Source organism: Cebidichthys violaceus, unplaced genomic scaffold (genome assembly GCF_023349555.1).
Source record: "Cebidichthys violaceus isolate CVI_PGR_0920_01 unplaced genomic scaffold, fCebVio1.0.p SCAF_36, whole genome shotgun sequence".
Lineage (NCBI taxonomy): Eukaryota > Metazoa > Chordata > Actinopteri > Perciformes > Stichaeidae > Cebidichthys > Cebidichthys violaceus.
The window spans coordinates 570,185-596,890 of NW_027176550.1; the positions used below are offsets into that span (position 1 = coordinate 570,185).

The following is a 26,706-nucleotide window of genomic DNA, read 5'->3' on the forward strand; positions in this document are numbered from 1 at the left end:
TGGAAGTTGATTTATGTACTTTAATAGCAAAATGTTTCCCTTTAACACAGATCTGTGTAAAATGATTATGTGCATTTAATCATTCATAAAACCCTGTCAGAAATACACCTCAAATCTACAAACATTTAGAGAAGGGTCGTATGACTCAGGGTTTGATTGCTGATATTTGATTTAAATATATTTTAATTATAAAACAGATTTATTTACTAAAGTATCAGCAAAGTCAGTCCAACAAATGTGCAGCGGTCCTGTGAGGCTACAATGATCAATAAACACCCAAAAAACAACATTTCTGGATGGATGAAATATGGAGAAAGAACTACGATATTCTTAAATTGAAAGGTCTTGAGGAAAAAAGTCAAGTTTGTATCTTTTGTAAAAAGGTATAATCTCTGAACGGTGGCCTTTTTAGGACATCTGAAGCCCCATTTGGACTGGATCCATGTCTCTATGTCATCAGATCAATGATGTTAATTCCATCTGGAGCTTGTGTGTCTGTGATTTTTCAACCATCTTCCCTGTAAGAATCTAAAACGTTTTTCAGTGAGCTAACTGAACCTCCTGTAATTTAAATCCAGTCCACCAAGACACATTTTAAGAGTTTATAGAAAGATCTGTTTATGCTACTGAGTCTGAAGTAGATGGCAACGGCCAAAAACCAAGAAGGCGACGGCCAAAAACCAAGAAGGCGAAAGACAAGAACAAAGATGGCGACGGCCAAAAACCAAGATGGCGACGGCCAAAAACCAAGATGGCGAAAGACAAGAACAAAGATGGCGACAGGAAAAAACAAGATGGCGACGGCCAAAAACAATGATCCTATCTACAGTCTATGGATATAATATATTTATAGATAAATCACGTTAACATCAGTCAACTCGTACAAATGAAGGAAGTTCATCAAACGTGAGCTTCATGTGTTTAACCATCACGTCTCTTTCTTTCTGTAAAAGCGGCCTCATCGTTAATAATTACTGCTGTCAAGAATGAGGACTTTTATTAGAGGAAGTAATATGAATGAATTAATATTAGCTCTGTCTGCATGGGGCTTCAGGCTCAGCTGTACACAAGTACTTCAGTCAGCAGTCTAAGTTGAACTTTCAACCTAAACTAAATATTTAAAAGTACAACTGAGACTCAAGAAAAGTCCTTAGATTTCATCCATCCAATAGTTTCCAATCAGTTAAACCGGATCGTTTTTAAATTAAAGAGCCACTGAAGATAAAGTTCACTGTGCTTCCTGATGAACAAAAACATTCAACAGATTTGTGGTTCTGTGATTTACAGCTTTCCCCTGAAGGCACCGCGGCTCCCAGCGTCAGGCTGCTTCTTCTTCTTCTTCTTCTATGGTTCTTTTCTCCAGACCTCCTCTCCAGAGATAAAGGTGGCTTTGACGTTGAGGGCGTCATCGAGCAAAACGAGGTCTGCGAACACGGACACATCAAACATAATTATATAAGTATGACATAATAATAATAATGAATGTTTCTGATGAGAGATGGAGATTCTCTTCTGGATCCTGACCTGCGTCCGATCCGTAGTCCAGGTTCCCCTTCTTGTGGACGATACCCAGAAGCTGAGCTGGATGGAGCGAAGCAGCTTCCAGAGCTTCTTCTACACTGCAGCCTGGTCAGATAAAACCAATTAAATCACATTATTTAGTGGAACTTCTCGTAAAATTCTGACACCATTTTCCTGGAATAGTACTTGCAGGATTTGTGTGTGTTTGAATACTGAGGAACATTGTGTTTACTGGAGGAAAGTACTGTTATCTTATGATTAATTATCTGCATTTCTGGTTTTAGAAACATTTCTGGGGAGAAATCTCAGGAATTCCTGATAAAAAGACAAATATTTTACAACAAAAACCCGTCTTTGAGAAGCTTTGTGTTGCTCCAGAACTCAACACACAGGATAAAAAAAGAAGAAGTCGTAAGCATGTTATTTGTTTCCAACATTTTTAAACTGGAGTGTTTGTTTAGTTGCGTTTCTGCTGTTCTTCTTAAGTTATTATATCAAATCGTAAAAAAAAAAAATTGCACAAACTCACCTGCAGCCTGTTTGAAGTGACGCACACACATGTCCATCGTAGCGATGCTGCCGCAGAGCGTCGTAGTGCCTAAAACACAGAAAGAGTGTAAATAAAGTTTTAACATTAACCATCAGAGTGTAAATAAAGTTTTAACCTTAACCATCAGAGTGTAAATAAAGTTTTAACATTAACCATCAGAGTGTAAATAAAGTTTTAACGTTAACCATCAGAGTGTAAATAAAGTTTTAACCTTAACCATCAGAGTGTAAATAAAGTTTTAACGTTAACCATCAGAGTGTAAATAAAGTTTTAACGTTAACCATCAGAGTGTAAATAAAGTTTTAACGTTAACCATCAGAGTGTAAATAAAGTTTTAACGTTAACCATCAGAGTGTAAATAAAGTTTTAAAGTGGTTCTCCTCCAGTACTCAGTAGAACATGTGGTTCTAGTCTCTGATCTCTGATCATGTTTCATTGTAAACAACCAATCAGAGGAGAGCTAGTAACATTAGCAGCAACGCTAACGGCTAACCAACGGAGGTTCAGTTACATTATGATGCTTTCAGGCTCTGCTCAGTGAAAATGAGTACTGGCTGAAGGTACATTATTATCATGATGTGTTCACGTGTAATCTGTAAAATGTTATCAGTTTATCAAACAGCTGATTTGTTTTTTAAACGTAAGAGGAGCTTGAGACCTGCCACGTAGGCGTGAAGACCCTGGATCTCAAGGACCTGCTGGCCCAGAGTGTGGCGACCAGGAGGGAGACCCATCGCCGCGATGGCGTCCGTCACCAGAACCAGACCTGAGGGAACAATAAGAGGCGACGACAGGAAGCGACATCGGGTCAGGACAGGAAGTGACATCGGAGCTTTGTCAACCAGGACAGCCACTGACCTGAAGGGTGCGCTCTGTGGGCGATGCGCAGGGCGGCCGGGTTGGTGTGGATCCCGTCAGCTATCATCCCGTAGTAGACCGTCCCGTCTGAAGGGACCTGGTCACTGGTCAGAAGACCCACGATACCAGGGTCACGGTGGTGGAACTGGACCACAGCAGAGAGAGGAGGAGGAGGGGGGGCGGAGGAGAAGAAGGAGGAGAAGGACAAGATAGAAGAAGGAGGAGGAGGAGAAGGACAAGATAGAAGAAGGAGGAGGAGGAGGAGAAGGACAAGATAGAAGAAGGAGGAGGAGGAGGAGAAGGACAAGATAGAAGAAGGAGGAGGAGGAGGAGGAGGAGGAGAAGAAGAAGAAGAAGAAGAAGAAGAAGAAGAAGAAGAAGAAGAAGAAGAAGAAGATAGAAGAAGGAGGAGAGAAATAAGGAGGAGGAGGAGAAGATAAAAGAAGAAGGAGGAGAAGGAAAAGACATAATGAATTAATGAGATCTAATCAGAGATAAATGGAGACGAGCAACTTCAGGAAGACAAGGAGGTACAGGAAGTATTCATGTCCTTTACTGCAGTAGAAGTACTAATACCACAATGTATAAGTACTGTGGTCCTGTAAAAGTACTACTACAGTGTATAAGTCCTCTGGTCCAGTAGAAGTACTACTACAGTGTATAAGTCCTGCGGTCCAGTAGAAGTACTACACATGTAGAAGTACTATGGTCCAGTAGAAGTACTATGGTCCAGTAGAAGTACTACACATGTAGAAGGACTATGGTCCAGTAGAAGTACTACACATGTAGAAGTACTATGGTCCAGTAGAAGTACTACACATGTAGAAGGACTATGGTCCAGTAGAAGTACTACACATGTAGAAGGACTATGGTCCAGTAGAAGTACTACACATGTAGAAGTACTATGGTCCAGTAGAAGTACTACACATGTAGAAGGACTATGGTCCAGTAGAAGTACTACACATGTAGAAGGACTATGGTCCAGTAGAAGTACTACACATGTAGAAGGACTATGGTCCAGTAGAAGTACTACACATGTAGAAGGACTCACAGGCAGCATGGCGTTGAACAGGTGGGTGATGAAGGAGGCTCCGTGGTGAACGGCCTCCTCAGCCTGAGACAGGTTGGCCACAGAGTGACCTGGAGAGGAGACAGGTGTGTACACACGTAAATACTACCAACAGAGTACCAACAGAGTACTAACAGAGTACTAACAGAGTACCAACAGAGTACCAACAGAGTACTAACAGAGTACCAACAGAGTACCAACAGAGTACCAACAGAGTACTAACAGAGTACCAACAGAGTACCAACAGAGTACCAACAGAGTACTAACAGAGTACCAACAGAGTACCAACAGAGTACCAACAGAGTACCAACAGAGTACTAACAGAGTACTAACAGAGTACCAACAGAGTACTAACAGAGTACCAACAGAGTACCAACAGAGTACCAACAGAGTACTAACAGAGTACCAACAGAGTACCAACAGAGTACCGAGACGCTCACCTAGAGACACCGTGATGCCCCTCCGGCTGAGCTCCCTCACCACCGATTGGCTGCCGGCCAGCTCGGGAGCCAGCGTCACCATGGCGACGTTGTCCAGGCTGCCGTAGGCGTCCATCAGGTCCTCGATCCCTCCGGACCCGAAGGTCCTCAGGAACCTCTCCGGGTGAGCTCCTTTCTTCTCCACGCTGATGAACGGGCCCTCCAGATGGAAGCCTAATACGTATCATATAATATGTATCTACGTATATAAATATACAGATAATTAAGCAGCCTCTAGAACACAACGTGAGGATTCATCCGCCACTGAAAATAGTCCCCTTAACAAGTTATTTTACAGTGAAATAAAAGATAAAACATAACAGAGATAAACGATATCTCAGAGCAGGAAGAGGTCAAAACCAAATGGGCTCATTTGAAGCCTCCACCTATATAATATATAATAATATAACATTTAACAATATTACAGAGAACATGAACTCAATATGAGATATGACTGAATATGAGATATGACTACGTAACATATTATTGACAAGATTCACAAGAAGTGATCAACATCTCACCCAGAACTCCAGCTCCTCCCCGTCCTCCATCGTGAACTTTGACCTGAGGCAGAACCTAAAACACACATTTTCATTATGAATATTAATAAATACAAATGTATTAATATCTTCTCATTAAAAAAGGACAGATTGGAATGGCGGCAGAAGCTTCATTTCACGAATAATAAAGTTAGACAAAAAACAAGAAAATAGAGTTTAAAAAGTGAATTTCACTTGAGAACATTTAAAGTGAGTTGGTTAGTTTAAGGCCACTAATTAATTAATTAATATAATTAAATTAAATCAGACCTGTCAATCACATCTGTGTCATTCAGTATCAAATCAACTGACTTCATTCTGACTTTGTTTATTTAAATATTTTATACATATTATCAGTATTATTAAAGAAAAGAAAAGAGATTAGATCAAATGAGCCTTTTTATGTAAAAGCAGCGCAAGATACACAAAAATAGATTAAAATAATCATAAAATGTAAAGTAAATAGTAAACTACACAGACAGAGAATATGGTATATGGAACTGCAAGGTAAATATATATATATATATATATATATATATATATATATATATATATATATATATATATATATATATATGTTAATATGTATATATATTAATATGTATATATGTGATATAATATAATAGAAGCAGCGTCAGCAGGTGGATTGTTTTTATATGTATTTTATTTATTCAGATGGTTAAATAACTCTTGTACTAGTATTTCATGTACATGTAACATTTTGGTTGTATACAGTTAATTACAGAAACAAAGAAAAGAACAATAAAACAAGAGGACAAACCTTTATAAAAATAATAAAAGTCATGAGAACTTTCAGACAATAATCTGAATGAAGATGTGAAATAAAACAGTCATGTAGAATAATTAGAAATAGAGTTTGTGACGTTTAAAATGTCCTGAAGGTTCTCATTTTGAGGAGGTGCCGTGTTGTGTTCGAGGACTCAGGAGAACTCCAGTAAAAACCAGTTACCTTGTGATAGACGGCCGGAGGAGACGTGACCAGCGTGGGACAGAAGGACGTCACGCCGTGCTGAAGGATCTTCTTGGACACAAAGGAAAGTCCACTGCTGACGTCCTCCGAGGCCTGAGAGAAGTCAATACCGTATCCTCCTGAGGACAAGAGGACAGACTGGTGAGGACATGTCCTACGGAATCAATGTGTCCTCCTGAGGACAAGAGGACAGACTGGTGAGGACATGTCCTACGGAATCAATGTGTCCTCCTGAGGACAAGAGGACAGACTGGTGAGGACATGTCCTACGGAATCAATGTGTCCTCCTGAGGACAAGAGGACAGACTGGTGAGGACATGTCCTACGGAATCAATGTGTCCTCCTGAGGACAAGAGAACAGACTGCTGAGGACATGTCCTACGGGATCAATGTGTCCCCCTGAGGACAGACTGCTGAGGACATGTCCTACAGGATCAATGTGTCCTCCCGAGGACAAGAGGACAGACTGCTGAGGACATGTCCTACAAGATCAATGAGTCCTCCTGAGGACAAGAGGACAGACTGCTGAAGACATGTCCTACAGGATCAATGAGGACAGACTGCTGTGTGTGTGCGTGTGTGTGTGCGTGTGTGTGTGTTACCATTGATCTGGACGTCTATGAAGCCCGGTGCGATGATGCTGCCTTCACAGTCCACACGTTCATCTGCGTATCCTTGTTCATCAAAGAACAACTTCTCTGGATCTAAAATCCTCCCGTCACGCACCCACAGGTCCTCTCTACGCGCACACACACACACACACACACACACACACACACACACACACACACACACACACACACACACACACACACACACAGTGATAAACTGAAGGATGAAGTGTTCCTTTATGTGTTGACGTTGAATGTTTGTGATAAACTGAAGGATGAAGTGTTCCTTTATGTGTTGATGTTGAATGTTTGTGATAAACTGAAGGATGAAGTGTTCCATTTATGTGTTGACGTTGAATGTTTGTGATAAACTGAAGGATGAAGTGTTTCATTTATGTGTTGACGTTGAATGTTTGCGATAAACTGAAGGATGAAGTGTTCCTTTATGTGTTGACGTTGAATGTTTGTGATAAACTGAAGGATGAAGTGTTTCCTTTATGTGTTGACGTTGAATGTTTGTGATAAACTGAAGGATGAAGTGTTTCATTTATGTGTTGACGTTGAATGTTTGTGATAAACTGAAGGATGAAGTGTTCCTTTATGTGTTGACGTTGAATGTTTGTGATAAACTGAAGGATGAAGTGTTCCTTTATGTGTTGACGTTGAATGTTTGTGATAAACTGAAGGATGAAGTGTTCCTTTATGTGTTGATGTTGAATGTTTGTGATAAACTGAAGGATGAAGTGTTCCTTTATGTGTTGACGTTGAATGTTTGTGATAAACTGAAGGATGAATTGTTCCTTTATGTGTTGACGTTGAATGTTTGTGATAAACTGAAGGATGAAGTGTTTCATTTATGTGTTGACGTTGAATGTTTGTGATAAACTGAAGGATGAAGTGTTTCTTTATGTGTTGACGTTGAATGTTTGTGATAAACTGAAGGATGAAGTGTTTCATTTATGTGTTGACGTTGAATGTTTGTGATAAACTGAAGGATGAAGTGTTCCTTTATGTGTTGATGTTGAATGTTTGTGATAAACTGAAGGATGAAGTGTTCCTTTATGTGTTGACGTTGAATGTTTGTGATAAACTGAAGGATGAATTGTTCCTTTGTGTGTTGACGTTGAATGTTTGTGATAAACTGAAGGATGAAGTGTTCCTTTATGTGTTGACGTTGAATGTTTGTGATAAACTGAAGGATGAAGTGTTCCTTTATGTGTTGATGTTGAGTGTTACCTCTGCAGCTGGTGCTCTCTCAGTATCCTACAGTTGATAAACTGGGTGATTGAAGCGTCAGACACTGACTTGTTGGACGGCATGTTTGTCTCTCAGCAGACGGGTGGAGACAAACTCCGTCCGCTCAGCGTCAGAGGACTGAAAGATGCAACAGAACAAATCAAACGCTCCTGTTAAACATTTTAATACTTTGTTGCCATGAAACATGGGCTGCAACAAGAACATTTTTTATAGATTAATCAATTAGATCGACAGCTGTTTTGATAATCAATTCATAATTTAAGGAATGTTTCAAGTTAAGAAAACTCCTTTAATTATGTTTTTTCTTTCTCTCAAACTGAATATCTTTGGACAAAATCACACTGGGACATTTTAACAAGCATTTTTAAAAACATAATGATTCACCAGGATTAAATGATAATGATTCACCAGTATTAAATCATAATGATTCACCAGTATTAAATGATAATGATTCACCAGTATTTAATCATAATGATTCACCAGGATTAAATGATAATAATGATTCACTAGTATTAAATGATAATGATTCACCAGTATTTAATGATAATGATTCACCAGGATTAAATGATAATAATGATTCACTAGTATTAAATGATAATGATTCACCAGTATTTAATGATAATGATTCACCAGGATTAAATGATAATAATGATTCACCAGTATTAAATCATAATGATTCACCAGTATTACATCATAATGATTCACCAGTATTAAATGATGATTCACCAGGATTAAATGATAATGATTCACCAGGATTAAATGATAATGATTCACCAGGATTAAATGATAATGATTCACCAGGATTAAATGATAATGATTCACCAGTATTTAATGATAATGATTCACCAGGATTAAATGATATTTGATATCTTATCCGTGGAGGTGCAGCAGCTGACTTTGACCCCTGATGGTCTTTATGCTCTCGATGTTGCAACGAGGAAGATACATATCCGTAACACTAACTTTCAGGTTTTATTACATGAGTACTATTACATGGCTGTCTTTGGGAAACTACTACTTGTGGCTCTGGTCTGTTATCTGCGTGAAAGAGCACAAAACCAAACTCCATTCTGAAAACAGACAATTTAAGGTGTCGTTATCTCTGAGAATACTTAACATACCTTGAGAAGGAAAGAGGTAAGTATTCCGAGGATTGGTACAATCCAGTCGTCAATTCGGCGAACACCAAATACACAATACTACACTTTTTCCAGTAGAATTAAAACTTGTTCTACCGTCACCACGTCGCTCTTCTTCCACACAAATACAGGCGAAAGACACATTAAACTAGTGTATTTCTAAGCGAGTTCGGCGACCGTACATTCCGTATTTTTATTCAGCTATTTTTCAGTTAGCAAGCAAAGAAATAACCCAACTAGTGTTCCGCAGTATTAAAAATACTCGTCTGGTGTTGGTACCGTTTTCAGCTGAGTGCGTCGAATAGAAACGAGGGAAACGGATGTCATGTGACTGCTGCAGGTCAGCTGATCACAACACGAGAAGCAACTGTCCCTGAAGTACACCGAAGATGAACACTGTACACAACTCACTTCTGACCCGTTATTACTGAGTAATGTATTAAAAGTAAATACAGTTTAATACAAAATATAAATAAAGAAACATACATGTTCACTTCTCTTGACATAAAAGTCCTGCTTTAAAAAACCTACTTCAGTAAAAGTACTGCAGTATTCTCAGCTCCATGCAGTAAAAGTACAGCAGTATTCTCAGCTCCATGCAGTAAAAGTACAGCAGTATTCTAAGCTCCATGCAGTAAAAGTACAGCAGTATTCTCAGCGCCATGCAGTAAAAGTACAGCAGTATTCTCAAAAGAAGAAGTAACTAAGTTCTGATAGCTTAATTCATTTTTGGACCTTTTCTTTTTTTTAAAGTATTGGATAATTTAATGTATTTCACGTGTATGTACGTGCGTGTGTGCGTGTGCGCGTGTGCGCGTGCGTGTGTCTTCAGTACTTAAAGCTACAGAGCCAGCAGAGGGAGCCAAAGCACAACATTCAAACACGAACCTCACTTGACTTTTCTTCTGTTTATCTGTTCTGAATACTTCTATTCTGGCTCTGTGTATCTAAGTACTTCCATAAGTACACTATACTTCATCAGCAGCATGTACTACGTTCATAACTTCCATTATGATTCATGTTGTAAAGTCTGGAGGTCTGTTCATCTCTTTATTGTCTGAAGTCACAAACTGTTAGTTTAGATTATATCACTCACAGGGGAGTACTTGTACCTTCGATACTTCAACCACAGTTATCTGATAATACTTCTGTACACTTACATTTACAGGACTTTAACTTGTAGTATTTGTACATAAATGTACTTGTACGTCAGTGTAAGTTGGTGACCTGTGAGGTGAGCAGGACGAACCAGGAAGTGCAGCACCAACCTCTGTCTCCACCCCCCCCCCCCCCCCCCCCCCCCCACCCCCCCACACGCACACACCCACCCCCCCCTGCTTCAGTTACCCCCCCCCTCCCCCATTCCTGAAAGTCAACAATAAACCACGTTTCCAGTAAGCCGGATACCTCCCCAGGTCCTGCTCATCCCCATGGAGACCACTACGAGAGTCCTCCGTCCTGTGTCCTCCGGCCAAACCAGGCCACCCATGAGGAGACCATGAGAGACCCCCCCCCCCCCCCCCCCAATATGGATCAGAGAGTCCATCTCCACCGAGACACAGAGCAAACGCTCCTGTGTGGACACAAACAGAAGACGACTTGGCAGCAGCTCTGGTGCATATTTGAGAAGAGAACCAGGACGTTCTGCTATATTTTACAGACTGCCCTCCCCCGGTCCTTTGTGAGCCGTGACGTCAGCGTTCCCCCTCTGAGTGACACAGTAGCTTTGTTTTTGGAGTCGCCACATCTCATTCACGGACGCTTAACTCCAGAGTCTGCGTGGTGGCCTTTCAGCATCCCTGACTCCTTTAATCCTCAATGAGCAGCCAAGTTTGTGTGTGCCGAGTTCAGGGGCGCCGCGCAGCGTCCGCTTTATGGGAATTTTGTTGACTTGCAAAACACTGAGCTGAGCAACTGATCCAGTGAGGGGGGAGGGGGGGAGGGGGAGGGGGGCAAGGTCACGGTGAAACGGTTGAGCTGGAGGCTGCAGAAGAAACAAGAAACACGTTTCTCAGTTTACGACTCAACTTAACTTAACATAACATAACTTATTTTATCTTATCTTAACTTACCTTGACTTAACTTAACTTAACTTAACATAACATAACTTATTTGATCTTTTTTTAACTTAACATAACTTAACATAACATAACATAACATATCTTAACTTAACTTAATTTAACTTAACTTAACATAACATAACTTATTTTATCTTATCTTAACTTATCTTGACTTAACTTAACTTAACATAACATAACATAACATATCTTAACATATCTTAATTTAACTTAACTTAACTTAACTTAACCTAACTTAACTTAACCTAACTTAGCGACATCAAACTGAACATCTTTGAGAAATCAAACAAGACATTTCAATATGTTTCTTTCAGCTTTTAAACATTTTATAGACAAAAGAAGAGAGTTTAGTTCAAACTAGAACCTGATCGATAAATATTATATTATCGATATAATGAGCTCATATTAGTGCAGTAAAAGAAGAAACATCGGCACCATCAGTTCCAGACATGGAACATTTCGGACAATTATATATTTAAATGACGTTTATATAAAACTAAATATGTTTTAGAGACTTAATGTTTCCCAGATTCTGTTTGTTCTGAACACAAAGAAGAGAGATTTTTAAAAAAACGTTTACTGAAGTAACATTTAACTCAGGAGGAGTTTTGTTTTTGTTGTTACTTTATAATCAGATTTTATTGAAGTGGAAATGCAAAATGAAAGGTTCTGTCCTTGTGTTGTCATGAAAGTGAAAACCTGACTTGAAGGTGATGACAGCAGTGAAACATGTCCAGACAGTCTCTGCTCTTACAAAGTACAGCAGAGAAAAAAGTACTTTCACACCTCTGTGCACTCGGCCAATCAGAAGTTACAATCATTGTCTGAGTTTGTTTTCTGCATATCATGGCCTTTAGATGTGAATGTCTGACTGTCTACCAGTTACTTTGTCTGACTTAACTTAACTTGACTTAATCTATGTTACTGTATCTTAACTTATCTTGCTCATTTCATTCATTTAATCTTAACTTATCTTAATTTAGCTTTTGTTATCTAACTTAACTTAACCTACCCTACCCTAACCTAACCTAACTTAACTTAACTTAACTTAACTTAACTTAACTTAACTTAACTTAACTTAACTTAGCGTAACGTAACGTAACGTAACGTAACGTAACGTAACGTAACGTAACGTAACGTAACGTAACGTAACGTAACCTAACCTAACCTAACCTAACGTAACGTAGCGTAGCGTAGCGTAGCGTAATGTAACGTAACTAACTTAACTTAACTTAACTTAACTTATCTACTGGTTACTTTGTCACTAAATCTTTGGGCTTTGCTTCGATGGATCTTCTGCTTGCATCTTTTTCTTCTTTGGACATCAAACACATTTATGTTCCAGATGATGTGTTTTTTACATGAGTGGTGGGAGTCTGTTCTGTCTTCACCGTCACTGTGAGGAGGAGGAAGTTCAACACCCCCCCCCCCCCCCCCCCCCCCCCGTCCTCTGACGTGATGTGAGACGTTTGGATCGTTTGCAAACAGTTGGGGTAAAAAAGTCAAATCCATTAGCAAACAAAGGTTCAACACGTCCTCATGATGTGTCCTCTCTTTCCTCCACTCACTTCACTAATCTGCTAAATCTGTTGTCATTTGTCCTCATTGACAGCCGGCCCTCCCTCTGCAGCCTCCCACTGCTCCTCTGCACTAACCAATCGTCTTCAGTAGTTAGTAACTGGAGATAAACAGGAAGCTAGATCAGAACACAGAAAGGAGTCCGTCACAATTTAAATGACGCCTAAAATTTTTTTTATTTCAGGTCCCGATCACACGAGACTTTCTGATAAATCTCTGGTGAATGACTCTACAGGCCTCACTATGCATGCGCTGCTCAGTTTGAACATGTTGGTCTATTTCTCTTCTATAACTCGTCTTCTTTCAGACTAGAGGAAAGAAAACATTTATTCTATTACTTTGTCTGTATGCGTCTGTAGAGTTCTTCTAAATTCAACAAATGTTACTATTAGATAATGCCTCATTTGCATATTTAAACATGAGGCATTATCTTAACATAACTTAACTTAACATAACTTATCTTATCTTATCTTAATTTAACTTGACTTAACTTGACTTAACTTAACTTAACATAACTCATCTTATCTTATCTTAATTTAACTTGACTTATCTTAACTTAACTTAACTTAACATAACTCATCTTATCTTATCTTAATTTAACTTAACTTAACTTGACTTGACTTGACTTAACTTAACTTAACTTATATTATCTTATCTAAACTTAACTTAACTTATCTTATCTTAATTTAACTTGATTTATCTTAACTTAACTTAACTTAACATAACTCATCTTATCTTATCTTAATTTAACTTGACTTAACCTGTCTTGTCTTATCTTTATAAACAAACAAACAGGTTAATGAATGTTAAAGAATAGAATAATGAAATAAGTTGAAATCAAGTGTGATATCACTTCCTGTCCGTCATGTCTGAAGCCTCAGGAGCTGCTTTGTTCATGATCAATCTCCTGGGTGGGGAGTTTACAAGAAGTAAAGGGAGGAGAAAGACGACGGGGGGGGGGGGGGGGGTTCTCCTCTTTCTCCTTTCTCTTTCTTCACCCGATAACCCCCCCCCCCCCTCCACCCTATGCTGTCTTGCATCTCAGCTCCGGCCTGTTTGCATTCCTCTCAGTTAATAAGTGTTTGTCTGATCCCTGGTGGGGGGTGTAAAGAGAACCCCCCCCCCCCCCCCCCCCACACACACACACACACACACACACACACACACACACACACACACACACACACACACACACATCCCCCTCTGACTCACCCAGCTGTGAAGAGGACAGGAGTGATGCTGAGGAACAGAAGAGGAGGAGGTGTCATAAACTTCATAGACACAGTGCTCAGCCATTAACTTATATAATAACCAGCAGGCTGCAACACACACACACACACACACACACACACACACACACACACACACACACACACACAGCTGAAATCTGAATTTGAATCCCAAGGTGGAGCCATAACTAGACAGGGTGAATACATAATAACAGACAAAGTCTCCTTGTGTGATGTTAACAGTCTGCAGAGTTAGAATGTTTTGGAAGCTGATTTTTAAAGCGTCGGTTGGCGACGGTGTCACTTCCCTCTTTTGAAGTCAATCATTGCTCGACTCGACGGGTTATTAGATCACATATTAAACCCAGACTGAGAGCCGCAGGGAAAGAAAAGAGACTACAGAGGCTGCAGTGTGAGCTAAATGCTAACGTCAGCTTAGCGCGGTATAAATATTAGCGAATATATATATTATATATATATATATATAATATTATCAAACTATAGTAATAAGATTTTATAATATTTGATGATTAATCTTTCTCTGCAGACTGTAAATAAGACGTGGACGTAGTGACGTCTCTCGTTGGTTTATGAAGCCTTGAGTTCAGCGTTCTGGTCGTCGCCATCTTGTTTTTTTCCACAACCAATAAACAGGAAGTGACCATATCTCGACTGAGAAGTGACGTAGAGACGCCGTATACGTCTCTGATAGCAAGCTGTCAATCACTGTGTAGCCCCACCCCTAAAGCATCCCCTGCTTTATGGTCTGTGTGACTCTAAATGTTCCATAATGTACTAAATGAACATCATGCTGTATTGAAGAAGACTGTAAACTAGAGATTGAGACCATAAACTCATGTTTACAATGTTTACTGAGGGAATAAATCAGGAGAGAAGTAGAGTCATTTTAGACTAGACTTCTATACAACCAGAGGAGTCGCCCCCTGGTGGACACTAGAGAGAATGCAGCTTTAAGACACTTTTGCATCAGTTTCTCCAAAAGCTGTGTGAGGAAAGTGATGATGAGGACGATGAGGGGGAAGCTTCACACTGAAACCACAAATCAAACCAGCTGCCATTAAAAAAAAAAGGTTCTGATATCGGAGCCAGAAACAGAAAAACGTTCTGGAAGCTCGCCGCCTCGCTCGATTTCCCACGTCCACTCCGATCAAGTCATTCTGCAGATGCACCGCAAACACAACGGAGACGTCGTGCGGCTCTTTGCTGGGGGTGTCCGAGGCTGGAGGGGGGGGGGTCTGAGGCTTGGACCGGGTCTGACCGGGTGTTGTGTGGACGAGGCCCTTTTGTCGCCGCCGCCGCCGCCGTCGCCACGGCAGCTCACTTATTGAGGGCGTAGAGTCTCAGATATGTAAAGCAGCAGCTTTTTAAAAAAAGCTTTCACCCTCCGCTGTGAAAACATACAAAGACCATAAAGAAATCAAATTAAAGTTTTGGAAAAGGGAGCAGGAGGAAAGAGAGAGAAAGTATCCTCTGTGGTAAACGGAGGCCAAAGCCGTGTGCTGGAATCCGACGGGTGTTTGAGAAAGTGGAAAAAAAGAAAGGAGTCATTAAAAGACGCAGCGAGGTGGAGGGAGGTGGAGGGAGGTGGAGGGAGGCTACTACGGCGCTGTGTGTTCATTCTCCTCCTCATTGAGCCGGTCCAAGTCCTGCAAGCGGCTCGGTGAGTCTCCCCCCCAGCATTGTGTGTAGAGGCAGGTCTGTGCATGCCCAGGCCAAGGTCAGACTGTGGCCGCCAAGGAGAACACATGCACCCCCCCCCCCCCCCCCCCACCCCCCCACTGTTGGGGCTGTTTATGTTTGCTTGTTCAGCCCGTTTCCCTCCACAGGGACCGCCTCTACCGCCTCGGCCTCTCTGAAGGGTTTTCAGCAGCACACGCAGGTATCAGGTGACTCTTCCTCCATCAGGTGACTCTTCCTCCATTAGGTGACTCTTCCTCCATCAGGTGACTCTTCCTCCATCAGGTGACTCTTCTCCATCAGGTGACTCTTCCTCCATTAGGTGACTCTTCCTCCATGAGGGGACTCTTCTCCATTAGGTGACTCTTCCTCCATTAGGTGACTCTTCTCCATCAGGTGACTCTTCCTCCATGAGGGGACTCTTCCTCCATTAGGTGACTCTTCCTCCATGAGGGGACTCTTCCTCCATTAGGTGACTCTTCCTCCATGAGGGGACTCTTCCTCCATGAGGGGACTCTTCCTCCATTAGGTGACTCTTCCTCCATGAGGGGACTCTTCCTCCATTAGGTGACTCTTCCTCCATGAGGGGACTCTTCCTCCATTAGGTGACTCTTCCTCCATGAGGGGACTCTTCCTCCATTAGGTGACTCTTCCTCCATGAGGGGACTCTTCCTCCATTAGGTGACTCTTCCTCCATTAGGTGACTCATCTTCCATCAGCGCCACTCTCTATAGTATGGAAGCCCATTTTCGCCACTGTGAGGAAAAAATAAAGATCCTGTAAGATGTCATTATAATGAGATACTGTCTCAAAATAATTACTTAGGACTTCATAATTGTGAGATACTATCTCATAATTAAAAGATAGTATCTCATTATCTTGAGAATTATGAGATAGTAAGTCATTATTATGAGACAGTATCTCATTATGATGACTTACAGGATCTTTATTTTTTCCTCACAGTGGTGGAGTATATTTCCACGTCATTGCATGAGGGGCCGTAGATATCTGGAGGAAACAATGCTCATAGCTGGTGTGAAATGTCGCAGACAGGAGTGTAAGCTGAGAATATGTTTGGTAACTGACTCTGGTATTTAGAGACCATTGTTCTGCCACTGCAGTGAGTCACTAACCTTCATGTTACCTGGACAGCAGAACACTGCAGAACCTCGGAGGACAACAAGAACAAACATTTGACTGTTTGTTTGGCCCCGTTTCTTCACGTTCACATGTAACAGCAAAGGCATTGAGATAGATATAGATGAATAATAATGGAGATTATTGTATCAACACTATGAGGAAACATCATAAATATATGAAACATGTTTATTATATATTGGCACTCAAAGCTCTTGGTTAACGTCATGGTCTAAATATAAAAATGAAGGCTGGAAATATTAGATTGAACCACTGGTTTTATCTCCAGCAAACAGTTGATCAATAAACATCTGTACTACCTCAATGTGAGCCTTAACATGCAGCCAGTCTCTGCTATTATTAGACTGGTGCACCGTTCATGGGGGACGTTTGCAGCTTAAAAAGGGGGTTTGGGAAATACAAACATCTCTGAGAGTAGTTTTCACTGTGCCATGACGGTGGTGTTCAGCTCACAGATAACACGATAGCTAATTGGCTTAGGTGTGGTGTTGGTTTGGGTTTTGGGGAAAGTAAAAGGCCAAACTTCAGTCTGGTAAATATAGCAACTCATTTGCTCGATCAGCAGGTCGTAAAACAGAATCAAACACTTTGTTTTCCTACATTTCATTCATCCTGGAAACAGATTAGCTGGGAGCCGTTAGAGGAAGTGGTCTCATCTCTGGTCTTAACTTTTGTCCTGGTTGTTGTTTGATAACTTATAAATAAAAGAATTTTCAATAGTGTTCAAACGGCCCCAAAAAGTGTAAATACCTAATACAACTTTCATGACATGTGAGTTTACAGTACAACATGTCCCATTGCATAATGAACCCCAGAAGGAGTTCATATTTTAACGCTACAAAAGTCGGTTTGAATCGATGTTTCGCTGTCCTTTGCTGTAAAACTGGTTGGTATCCACAGCAACCACCACGAATCCAACCGTAGCTGATGTCCTCCAGCAAGCACAAACATGTCAGCAGCCTCTCTGGAGCTGGAGGTGGAGCTTCTCTGGTGAACTCCCACAGCTCTTCTGGAAGTTTCCCAGGTTTACTGGTCACTCCAGAACTGGCTTTGTCATGGCGGTCTTCTGCCGCCTCATTCAGTCCCCCCTGAAACCCTGAAACACCTACAAAAGAGCCCCCCCCCCCTTAGCCTTGCGTAATGAATAAAGAGGCCCTCCCACTGTTTCCCCGGGCATTGTCTCCATGTTGTTACACAGAGTGTGTATTGCTTGCTAAAGCCTGTGATGGATGTCGGATTACCCCCCTCAGCACAAAGAAGCATCAGCCTGCGCTGCAACAGAGGCAAACATGCAAACACACACTCCCCAAACAAGACACCCACCGTCAGCCTTAAGATGCCGCATACAAAGACCTACAAATCCTGGTGCTGACCCCAACACCCCGGACTCATCAGCACACATATGGCTGTGACAGGACGCTCATGTTTTTACAGCCAACGCTGGTGTTTTAGTCCATTTTGATAGATATTCATACAATATCTTAAATAAAAACATCAGTTTCCATTAAACATACAACCCCCTCAAGACAAGTGAACGCCTGCGAGAGAAACAAAAGTTAATGTTTGAATCGGCCGCTTGATATGATCTTTAAAGCGTTTAGAAACCTGTTGAACTCTTTTTTAAAGTGTCTCCTTGTATCAAAACTAGCAGCTATAACAACCTCCGCTGTGTTTTATGGCGTTTAATTTTTCATGTGAGATCAGTTACCGCCCACATGCGGGAGTCTGATTCACGTCACTTCCTGAAAACATTCATGAAACAATAACGTTGGTTTTCTTCATATTTATCCAACAGATCCTTCATTACTTCAGTTAACTCGTCTTCATCATCCACGTTCTGTGGAGTCCCACAGGGTTCCATACTGGGCCCGATGCGTTTCTATATTTATAGGACCTGTTACATTATCCAAAATCACAATCTCTCTTTTTATTGTTGTACAACAACAACAACATCAACAACAACAGCAACATCAACAACAACAACAACAACAACAACGGCAACAACAACAACAACAACAACAACAGCAACAACAACAACAACAACAACAGCAACAACAACAACAACAGCAACATCAACAACACCAACAACAACAACAACAACAACAACATCAACAACATCAACAACAACAACAACAACAACAACAACAACAACACTTCCATCTGCCTCAACCTAGAGGTGGAGGAAGTATTTAGATTCTCCACTACAGTAAAAGTACCTATACCACACAGTATAAATACTCTGTTACAGTAAAAGTACTACTACCACACAGTATAAATACTATGTTACAGTAAAAGTACTACTACCACACAGTATAAATACTATGTTACAGTAAAAGTGCTAATACCACACAGTATAAATACTATGTTACAGTAAAAGTACTAATACCACACAGTAAAAATACTCTGTTACAATAAAAGTACTAATACCACACAGTTAAAGTACTCTTTTACAGTAAAAGTACTAATACCACACAGTTAAAGTACTCTTTTACAGTAAAAGTACTAATACCACACAGTTAAAGTACTCTTTTACAGTAAAAGTACTAATACCACACAGTTAAAGTACTCTTTTACAGTAAAAGTAATACACTAAAGAATAGTTTCACATTCATTTGACCGACTTAACAACTGATTAATAGACTGATGTTTTCATCTGTATTTGTATAAACTGTTGGGGAGTTTAACTTATAATTAAACATAATATTTGATAAACTATTTGACCTTTATACAGTCCATGTTTCAAGAGGTACAAGTACCTCAAATATGTACTTAAGTACATTCCAGCACTGAGTCTTCAGGACATCAAACCCTGGACGTGTGAACACGTCTTTGTTTGGACTGAAGCATTCCTGCCTCAGAACAATGTGTTGGCAGGTGCAGTTTCAGGTAAACAGGTGAGACGGTGAAACGTGATCCATGTCCCCAAACTCAGACCTCTGAACCGACCTGTCTCAATATCCTTCATCCTTCATTGCTCCTCTTCATATTTGACCGGTTGTCTCTTAACTAACCAGCTTCTAGGTGTTCATTGTCTCTATGTGTGACTTTGTTTGATGTTTTTCTTCATTCTCTGCTTCTGTAAAGCGCTCTACAGGCCGACTGTGTCGAGAGTAAAGCGACGTTTAAATAAAGTGAAGAACAGAAAAACAGCCGTTTTTATTTAAAGTGAAAAATCGGTCAGAAGGAGCTTCACTTTAAGGTAAGTGAACTTTCACAAAACCCTCCCTGTAATAAATCTGGGGCTCCACCATCAACACCACAGCCTCGGTAAGAGACCAGTAACACACATACACACACACACACACACACACACACACACACACACACACACACACACACTCCTACATGACAATGGTACCAGTAGTCACCCAGGAAACAGGCTTTTCATTAGCTGTGTGATAAAAAAGACGTATTCCCTCCGTCTCTTCTCCGTCCACTTTTTCACATCTTTTTTTAGGGACAGGGACGGGGGGGTGGGGGTGGGGGGGGGGGGGGTCCTGTGGATGAGCTTGACGGCTCCCACAGCTCCCAGTAGATCTCAGCAGATCTCAGCAGATCCTTAACCAACCGTTCGTTTTCTGACACTTCCTCCAGAGGACTACCGGTGGAATCCTGGGGCATCTTTGAATTATCCGTCTGAACGTCTCCACTCTGTTCCTCTCGTGATGTCACACATCCACTTCATTATTAGCCTGACATCAGATGTTCAAACTCCCATTTTTTCGAGACTCCCATCTGCTGAGGATGATCATGTGATGTGATCAAAAGCTCCAGAGCAGCTACTAAAGACACCTTGTGGTCCAAGGTGAAAAATCTATTTAAAAGTCAATCTCTACTTATAAAGTGAGACTTTTAAAATAATAAATATGTTTTTAATTATGTTAGAAATGAGGAACTGGATCCATAAAACCCACCTTTGCTCAAATGTCTGCTACAGTCTGACTATGTGGTCTGGTCTAGTGGAACCACTACACTGTCTTAGTACTTTATTTCATTATTATCTAGCTTTGAGCCAACGTGGACGAGATGGAGCTCAACAGCAGCTGGTGAGTAGATCTTGTGGTTGGTTTTAAAGTTAAGTCAAAATTATTTATAACACAAATTGGCCCCGTAGGGCTTCACAGACTCCCTCCGTCCTCCATCTTTAGTTCACGCGGCAGCTGTTAAAACAAGAAGAGAAGATTCTGGACACAGCCGAACCAAACATGGGCACAAGACGTCGAACCTATTAATCTCATCCTTAGTCACTTCGGCTGAACCCGACTGTAAACGGCCACAGCGGGTGTTTGGCGTTTAGCACTTTCAGTTTGCAGCGTCTCTGGCTTTTGGAAGGAGCAGTGAGGAGCTAACGTTTCACCGGGGAGGCTCCTCTTACCTGCAGCCGTCAGCAGGGCCCGCGGATAATACCTGCATCGGGTTACCACGGGGCCTCTCATCTGACCAGCATGCCACACATTACAATTACGAGAGCCCTGCACCATCCAGCTGGAGAGCCAAGTCCAGCATGTGATAGCTGTCCAGGGGGGGCTGCAGGGAGCTCAGGGCTTGGAGGGAGGTTGGGGGGGGGGAGGAAGGGGAAATGTTAGCTCCCCTTTCCAGGAAAAATAGCTCTCCGGCTTGGGCACGAAGATGGAGCATCCTGCTCCTCCAGCAGAGTGTTGGGTGTCCATCATACAGAGGTGTAGCGTTACAGCCGTCATTACCTCATCATCAGTGACCACAGACAGACACGCTCACTGACAGAGAGACCCCCTGGAGGGAGGGGGGGGGGGGACGACAGCAAAGGCTTCTTAAATTCTACGTATTTGCATTTGATTACTGCGGCTATTCATGTGACTGTCTGAACGCGAGCCACCTAGCTAATCTGCGGCGGGGTCAGAGAGAGAGACGGTGTGGTCTACAGCCGGGCAGACAGGCCGTGATATATGGGGGGGGGAAGGGGGAGGGGGGGGGGCGTGGGACACTTGTCCCCGTTGGACCCCACACGGACCCCGTTGAAGGACCACAGATCCGAGCGCCATGGGGAACAAGATTCTCACTGAGCTCAGACAAAGACCTGAAAGAGAGACCAAGACCACCACCAACAACCCCCCCAACTACCATTACCCATCCACTGTCTGATCACAGCAAGAGTCGAAAGAGATGAGCAGGAAAAGACCAACGTAAATCACACTAAAGAGGATGGGGGGGGGGTTGCAAGTAGAAGAAAACAAGAGTCTGTGATGCTAATAACAGCATGCTAACATTAGCTTTATATCAGTAAACACAGAGTCCAGCTGGGGCTGATTGAATGTCTTTAGCTCTGCAGGTGTTTTGGTCATAAAACAAAAAAGTATTGGACACATTGACATGTAGACCTGAGTTATTGTGGTTCATCCCGAGGGGAACATGAATGATGAAGCACATTTCATCACGATTAATCTAATAGTTGTTGACATATTCCAATAAAAATACAAAAATAAAAGATGTTTTCAATCTCACGATGGCGCAAGATTAAAAAAAAGTAAGATGATCACTTAAGTAGTAGGATTCATCATCTGGGGATCAAGAAGTACTCTACAAATTGTTTTTACTAATCAACCGAGGAGATACTGAGATATTTCATTGAATAAATTAGGGCAGTGAGGTTCATCCTCTTGGGAACATGAATGTTTGTACAGAATTGAATAGTTATCTGATAGTTTTTGAGATATTTTAATTAAAATCAAATCAAAAAATGGTAAATTCAGATAAAAGTAAGATGATCCCTTATAGGATTCATCATCTAGGGATCATGAAGGTCTCTACAAAATGTTGTACCAATCTATGGAGTGGATGAAGAGATAATTTATTAAATAAATTAAAAGTTTGTCCTCATGGTGGCGCTAAATCAAATGTCAGAAGACCACCAAAGTCTTTAGGACTCATCCTCTGGGGAACATGAATGTTCGTGCAAAATCTAATGTTAAATTCATCTGATAGTTGTTGATATTTTTTAGTCTGAAATAAAGGAATAATATACATCATTAAGACAAGCGAGATGCAGTAAAATGTATTTATTTTATTGACAAAGAAAAGTGTAAAATAAAACAAAGACAGGAGAATAAAAGAACACGGTGTCTCTGACTTCACAGAGCCAATCATGAGGTAAGACACTTCAGTGTTATTTGATCGAGAAGAGCTGACACACCTCATAATACACAAAGCAGTGAAGGTTGTGTCTCTAAAGTAAACTGCATGTAAAATATAACAAGTATCGCTGTACATTGATTGCACTTTCACACATTTCAGAAGGAAACAGTAAAGTTAAGACTACTTGTGTACATATGGAGTGATTTGGTTTAGTTATTCAACGACAGATATCAGATCTTTTGTTAACAAAAAAAAAAGACATTCCGTCTTTGTACTAAAAAACACGTTCGCCCCGTCGAGTCCCGAGTGTTGTTCTTGGCACGTAGAAGGTCGGGTATTCATTCACGAGGACGTTTTTTTAAAAGAGAGCTTTATAAGGTCTTCATATTTCGTCGTTGGTGAATTTTACCTCGAGCCGTTTTAACCTTTGCGCCACAGATTTGTCCTCGACTACCACTAACAAAAAGTAAATACTTCTACTCTGATATGAAATAAACCATCTCTGTTCCACTTCCTCCAGAAAAAAAATCAACTTATCCTGCATAATAATTATTAATCTAGTTAAACTGGTCCTAATTATTTTTGAAAAATTGCAAACAGAGAATAGTTAGTACCAAAAAAAAATAACAACACGCAAAAAGAAAACTAATAAATCACTCCTACACCAAACATTTGGCAAATATGTTCATCATCGTAGTGCTGCTGTCACAGTATTTACATATTCTGTCAATCATCAGCAGACTCTTTAAAACCCACATTCAGGCCTGACGTAGTGAACAATAACAACATGGACTCACTTCTTATGATGTAAACAGAGACCACCATGTGACCTCCTAAAGGCCCGTTCACACACAAACAAAATTTAAACAAATTTGTTAATTTATGTTCGAAAAAAGTTCATTCAAATGGAACCGTGGTGCAAATCTGCGTTGTTAATTTGCAACACATACTAATGCAGCTTTGTAATAAAAGCAATGATGATTTTTCTTTAACTGAATGTATTGGATACCACAGTCCAAGATGGCCGCCAAGTAATCGAATGAAACAGTTCTTGCAGAGCACGAAAGCCAAAGTCACTTTTCTAAACTCTGGGGAAGTTTTACAAATACTAAACCTAAAGACAAAATAATAATCAACTTTGTATGGAGTTCAAGCCGTCCTGTCTCTTTTATAGTAGTTATCTTTTTGGGCTGCAGGAGATTTGTTCGTTGTAGTACCACAGTTGACCACTGGGACAAACTGGGAGCGAAATCAAAGAATGAGTCGTAAAACAAAACCAGACATGAGTCAGCATTTTTTTCACTTCCTGTTTCCTCGTCTGGAAGTCAATGTGTTTCTGGTTAGATGTCTGAAATAAAGTCTATGTTTAACACAAGCTGAAGAGATTTGAACGTTTAGTTCTACGATATAAAGTAGGTCAGTGAACGCCCCTCTGGTGAATCTGTAAATGATACGACTAAACATCCTCCCTAGTTCTCCTTCAGACGGTGGTGGAGCTACCTGATCGTACTGAAACCATGAACTGTTTATAAGAAGTGGACGTAGTCGTCATCACGTAAATCACTGTGTAGCCCCGCCCCTAAATCATCCCCTGCTTTATGGTCTGTTTGACTTTAAATGGAGCATAATGTACTAAATGAACATCATGCTGTATTGAAGAAGACTGGAAACTAGAGATTGAGACCATAAACTCATGTTTACAATGTTTACTGAGGGAATAAATCAAGAGAGAAGTAGAGTCATTTTAGACTAGACTTCTATACAACCAGAGGAGTCGCCCCCTGGTGGACACTAGAGAGAATGCAAGTGCCAAGTTTTTCTCGCGGTTTTTAGACTCTCTCAAATATTTTAAATGTTCTCAACTTTTCTGCGCCAGACGTAGAATCGCACCGTTTGTCGATGCCATGCTTGTTCCAGGCAGCCAATCAAATAAAACGAGAGGCGGGCTTTACTACTTTAGCACCGACTTCCTGTTTTGATGCGGGTAGATGTAGAGGGGCTAGCTCGCTAGTTAGCCGTTGGGCTGTGAGAGAGTATGTGAGAGGGAATTCATATCTCATGTTGTTATAGTTTCACATAGACTACAATGAGGGAGAGTTTGTTTGTGGAGGGAAACAGTGAGGCTAACTTCCTGTTGGACTACAGAAATACGTCGTCCCTGCAGCTCTCTAGACATCCATGTCAGTACCTCGCTGAGCTGCTACGACCAAATATTTCATGAAGACAGATTCATCCTTTGTGGTGGTCTGGTGATGATGTGAACTGCTGCTGTTCACTGTCTTTGTTCATTTCCTCCATGAATCTGCATCAAAAAGGAACTAAAAAAAAATACTTTAAACATCCTGAAAAAAGGCAACAAGGGTTTTTATGAGTGTTAAAAAAAAATTAAAGAGTCTGTTATTCCTCAGAGAGTTCTCAGTGTGAAAGAAGACCAACTGTTCCTCAGAGGAGGGTGTCAATCCGGGTGCTCGGGTCTCCTCCTAATGAGTCTCCGAGGTCAAACAGCTGGTCCAGGTTGACGGAGGAGCTACAGAGGAAATCACTGCGGCCTTGCTCCTCCTCCTCTTCTGGCCAGGGGCTCTCCAGGAAGGCGGTGGCGAGGAAGGTCTCCTCGTCAAAGTCCGACCCGTCGGCGTTCCTTTGGGTCTCCACCAACACGTGGATGTCCGCTGTCCCCGCGGGGGCTTCGACGGGACAGATGTGGGCCCCCCGCACCGTCAGGTCCTCCTCCTTCATGATGGGGCTCAGGGGTTCTCCTCCCTCCAAACTGAGCTCCCCGTTAAGGGCCGAGTCCAGCAGGGCGTCCCAGTCGAAGTCCCCCTTCAGAGGTCCGATCTCCTTCTGTTCGTCTGTGGAGAGCAGCGGGGAGCTGCAGCGCCTCATCCGTTTCCTCTTGTGCCCGCCTCTCCCTCGCACCACGGGCCAGGACCCCAGCATGGTGCCCTCGGCCAGATGAGGGTCCCAGTTCTGGTCGGCGCCGGTCGCCTCTTCGAACTCCCGGAGGAGCCGCTGGGACTCGGGGTTGATGCACAGGCCGTCGTGACCTCCCACGGGGCCGCAGGGGCCTCTGGACTGGGGCTGGAGGTTGACCCTGAGCCGGCTCTGCAGCGCCGGGTTGATCTGGACCGGCGGCATCCGCCTCTTCTTGTAGGCGCCGCTCAGGAGGCGCTCGGCGTACTGCGGGTCGATCTTCCAGAAGCCGCCCTTCCCCGGCTCGTCCTTCTGCCGCGGCACCTTGATGAAGCACTTGTTGAGCGACAGATTGTGTCTGATGGAGTTCTGAACAAAGAGACAAATAAATCACCAACCGGCTTGACATCAACGTCACTATCATGTCTATCTGGTTAGCAGCCAGTTAGCTTAGCTTAGCATAAAGACTGGAGCTAACAACATCCACCTACCAGCTCCTCTAAAGCTGATTAACATGTTGTATCTCATCTGTTTCACCGTCACGCTGCTAGAATACCAACGATCGTAAAATACTAAGTTAGGTTTTGGAAAAGATCGTAATTTGGTAATATCTATACGGCGCATTATTTTTCGTAGGTGTAGATACGAATGTCGGATGAGACCAGCCTGATGAATGAGCTTTAGAGGAGCTGGTGGGTGGATGTTGTCAAACTGTTTCCCCCTTGTTTCCTGTCTTTATGCTAAGCTAAGCTAACCAGCTGCTGTGGCTGAAGCTTCATATTTGCAGTGCAGCAACGAGAGTGATTGTGATCTTCTCATCGAACTCTCTGCCCCAAAATGTTGCTGACAGATTGGACGTCAGCCTGTAGTGAAGCAGGAAGTGCAGAGCACCATACGGCACATGAATGCCCCCCCGTTGAAGTTTAAATG

General features: G+C 41.8%; 2 protein-coding genes across 2 annotated transcripts in view; both read right to left on the bottom strand.

The window, feature by feature from the left end:
- Positions 1–9,320, bottom strand: amdhd2 (amidohydrolase domain containing 2). The gene is made up of 12 exons (XM_068725811.1): positions 8,997–9,320; positions 7,855–7,992; positions 6,610–6,746; positions 5,987–6,126; positions 4,999–5,053; positions 4,439–4,651; positions 3,981–4,069; positions 2,930–3,074; positions 2,730–2,837; positions 2,051–2,119; positions 1,525–1,626; positions 1–1,424 (listed from the first exon to the last, which is right to left on the bottom strand). Exons 2-12 carry the CDS (start codon positions 7,935–7,937, stop codon positions 1,345–1,347), a joined length of 1,221 nt encoding a protein of 406 aa, XP_068581912.1. The 5' UTR covers positions 7,938–7,992; positions 8,997–9,320; the 3' UTR covers positions 1–1,344.
- A 13,455-nt stretch (positions 9,321–22,775) lies between these two features.
- foxj1a (forkhead box J1a) overlaps positions 22,776–26,706 on the bottom strand; it is a 5,046-nt gene continuing 1,115 nt past the window's right edge. Inside the window, exon 2 of the mRNA XM_068725862.1 lies at positions 22,776–26,145. Coding sequence (XP_068581963.1) covers positions 25,309–26,145 — 837 coding nt within the window. The 3' untranslated portion in view covers positions 22,776–25,308. The remainder of the gene's footprint in view (positions 26,146–26,706) is intronic.

What these genes read in the sequence shown, in the direction of transcription:
- amdhd2 (XM_068725811.1), bottom strand. Translation starts at nt 7,937, where the DNA reads ATGCCGTCCAACAAGTCAGTGTCTGACGCTTCAATCACCCAGTTTATC. An exon ending in AGAGAGCACCAGCTGCAGAG is followed by an intron (nt 6,747 to 7,854) that starts GTAACACTCAAC and finishes GTGTGCGCGTAG; the next exon opens with AGAGGACCTGTGGGTGCGTG. An exon ending in CTCCGGCCGTCTATCACAAG is followed by an intron (nt 5,054 to 5,986) that starts GTAACTGGTTTT and finishes TGTGTGTTTTAG; the next exon opens with GTTCTGCCTCAGGTCAAAGT.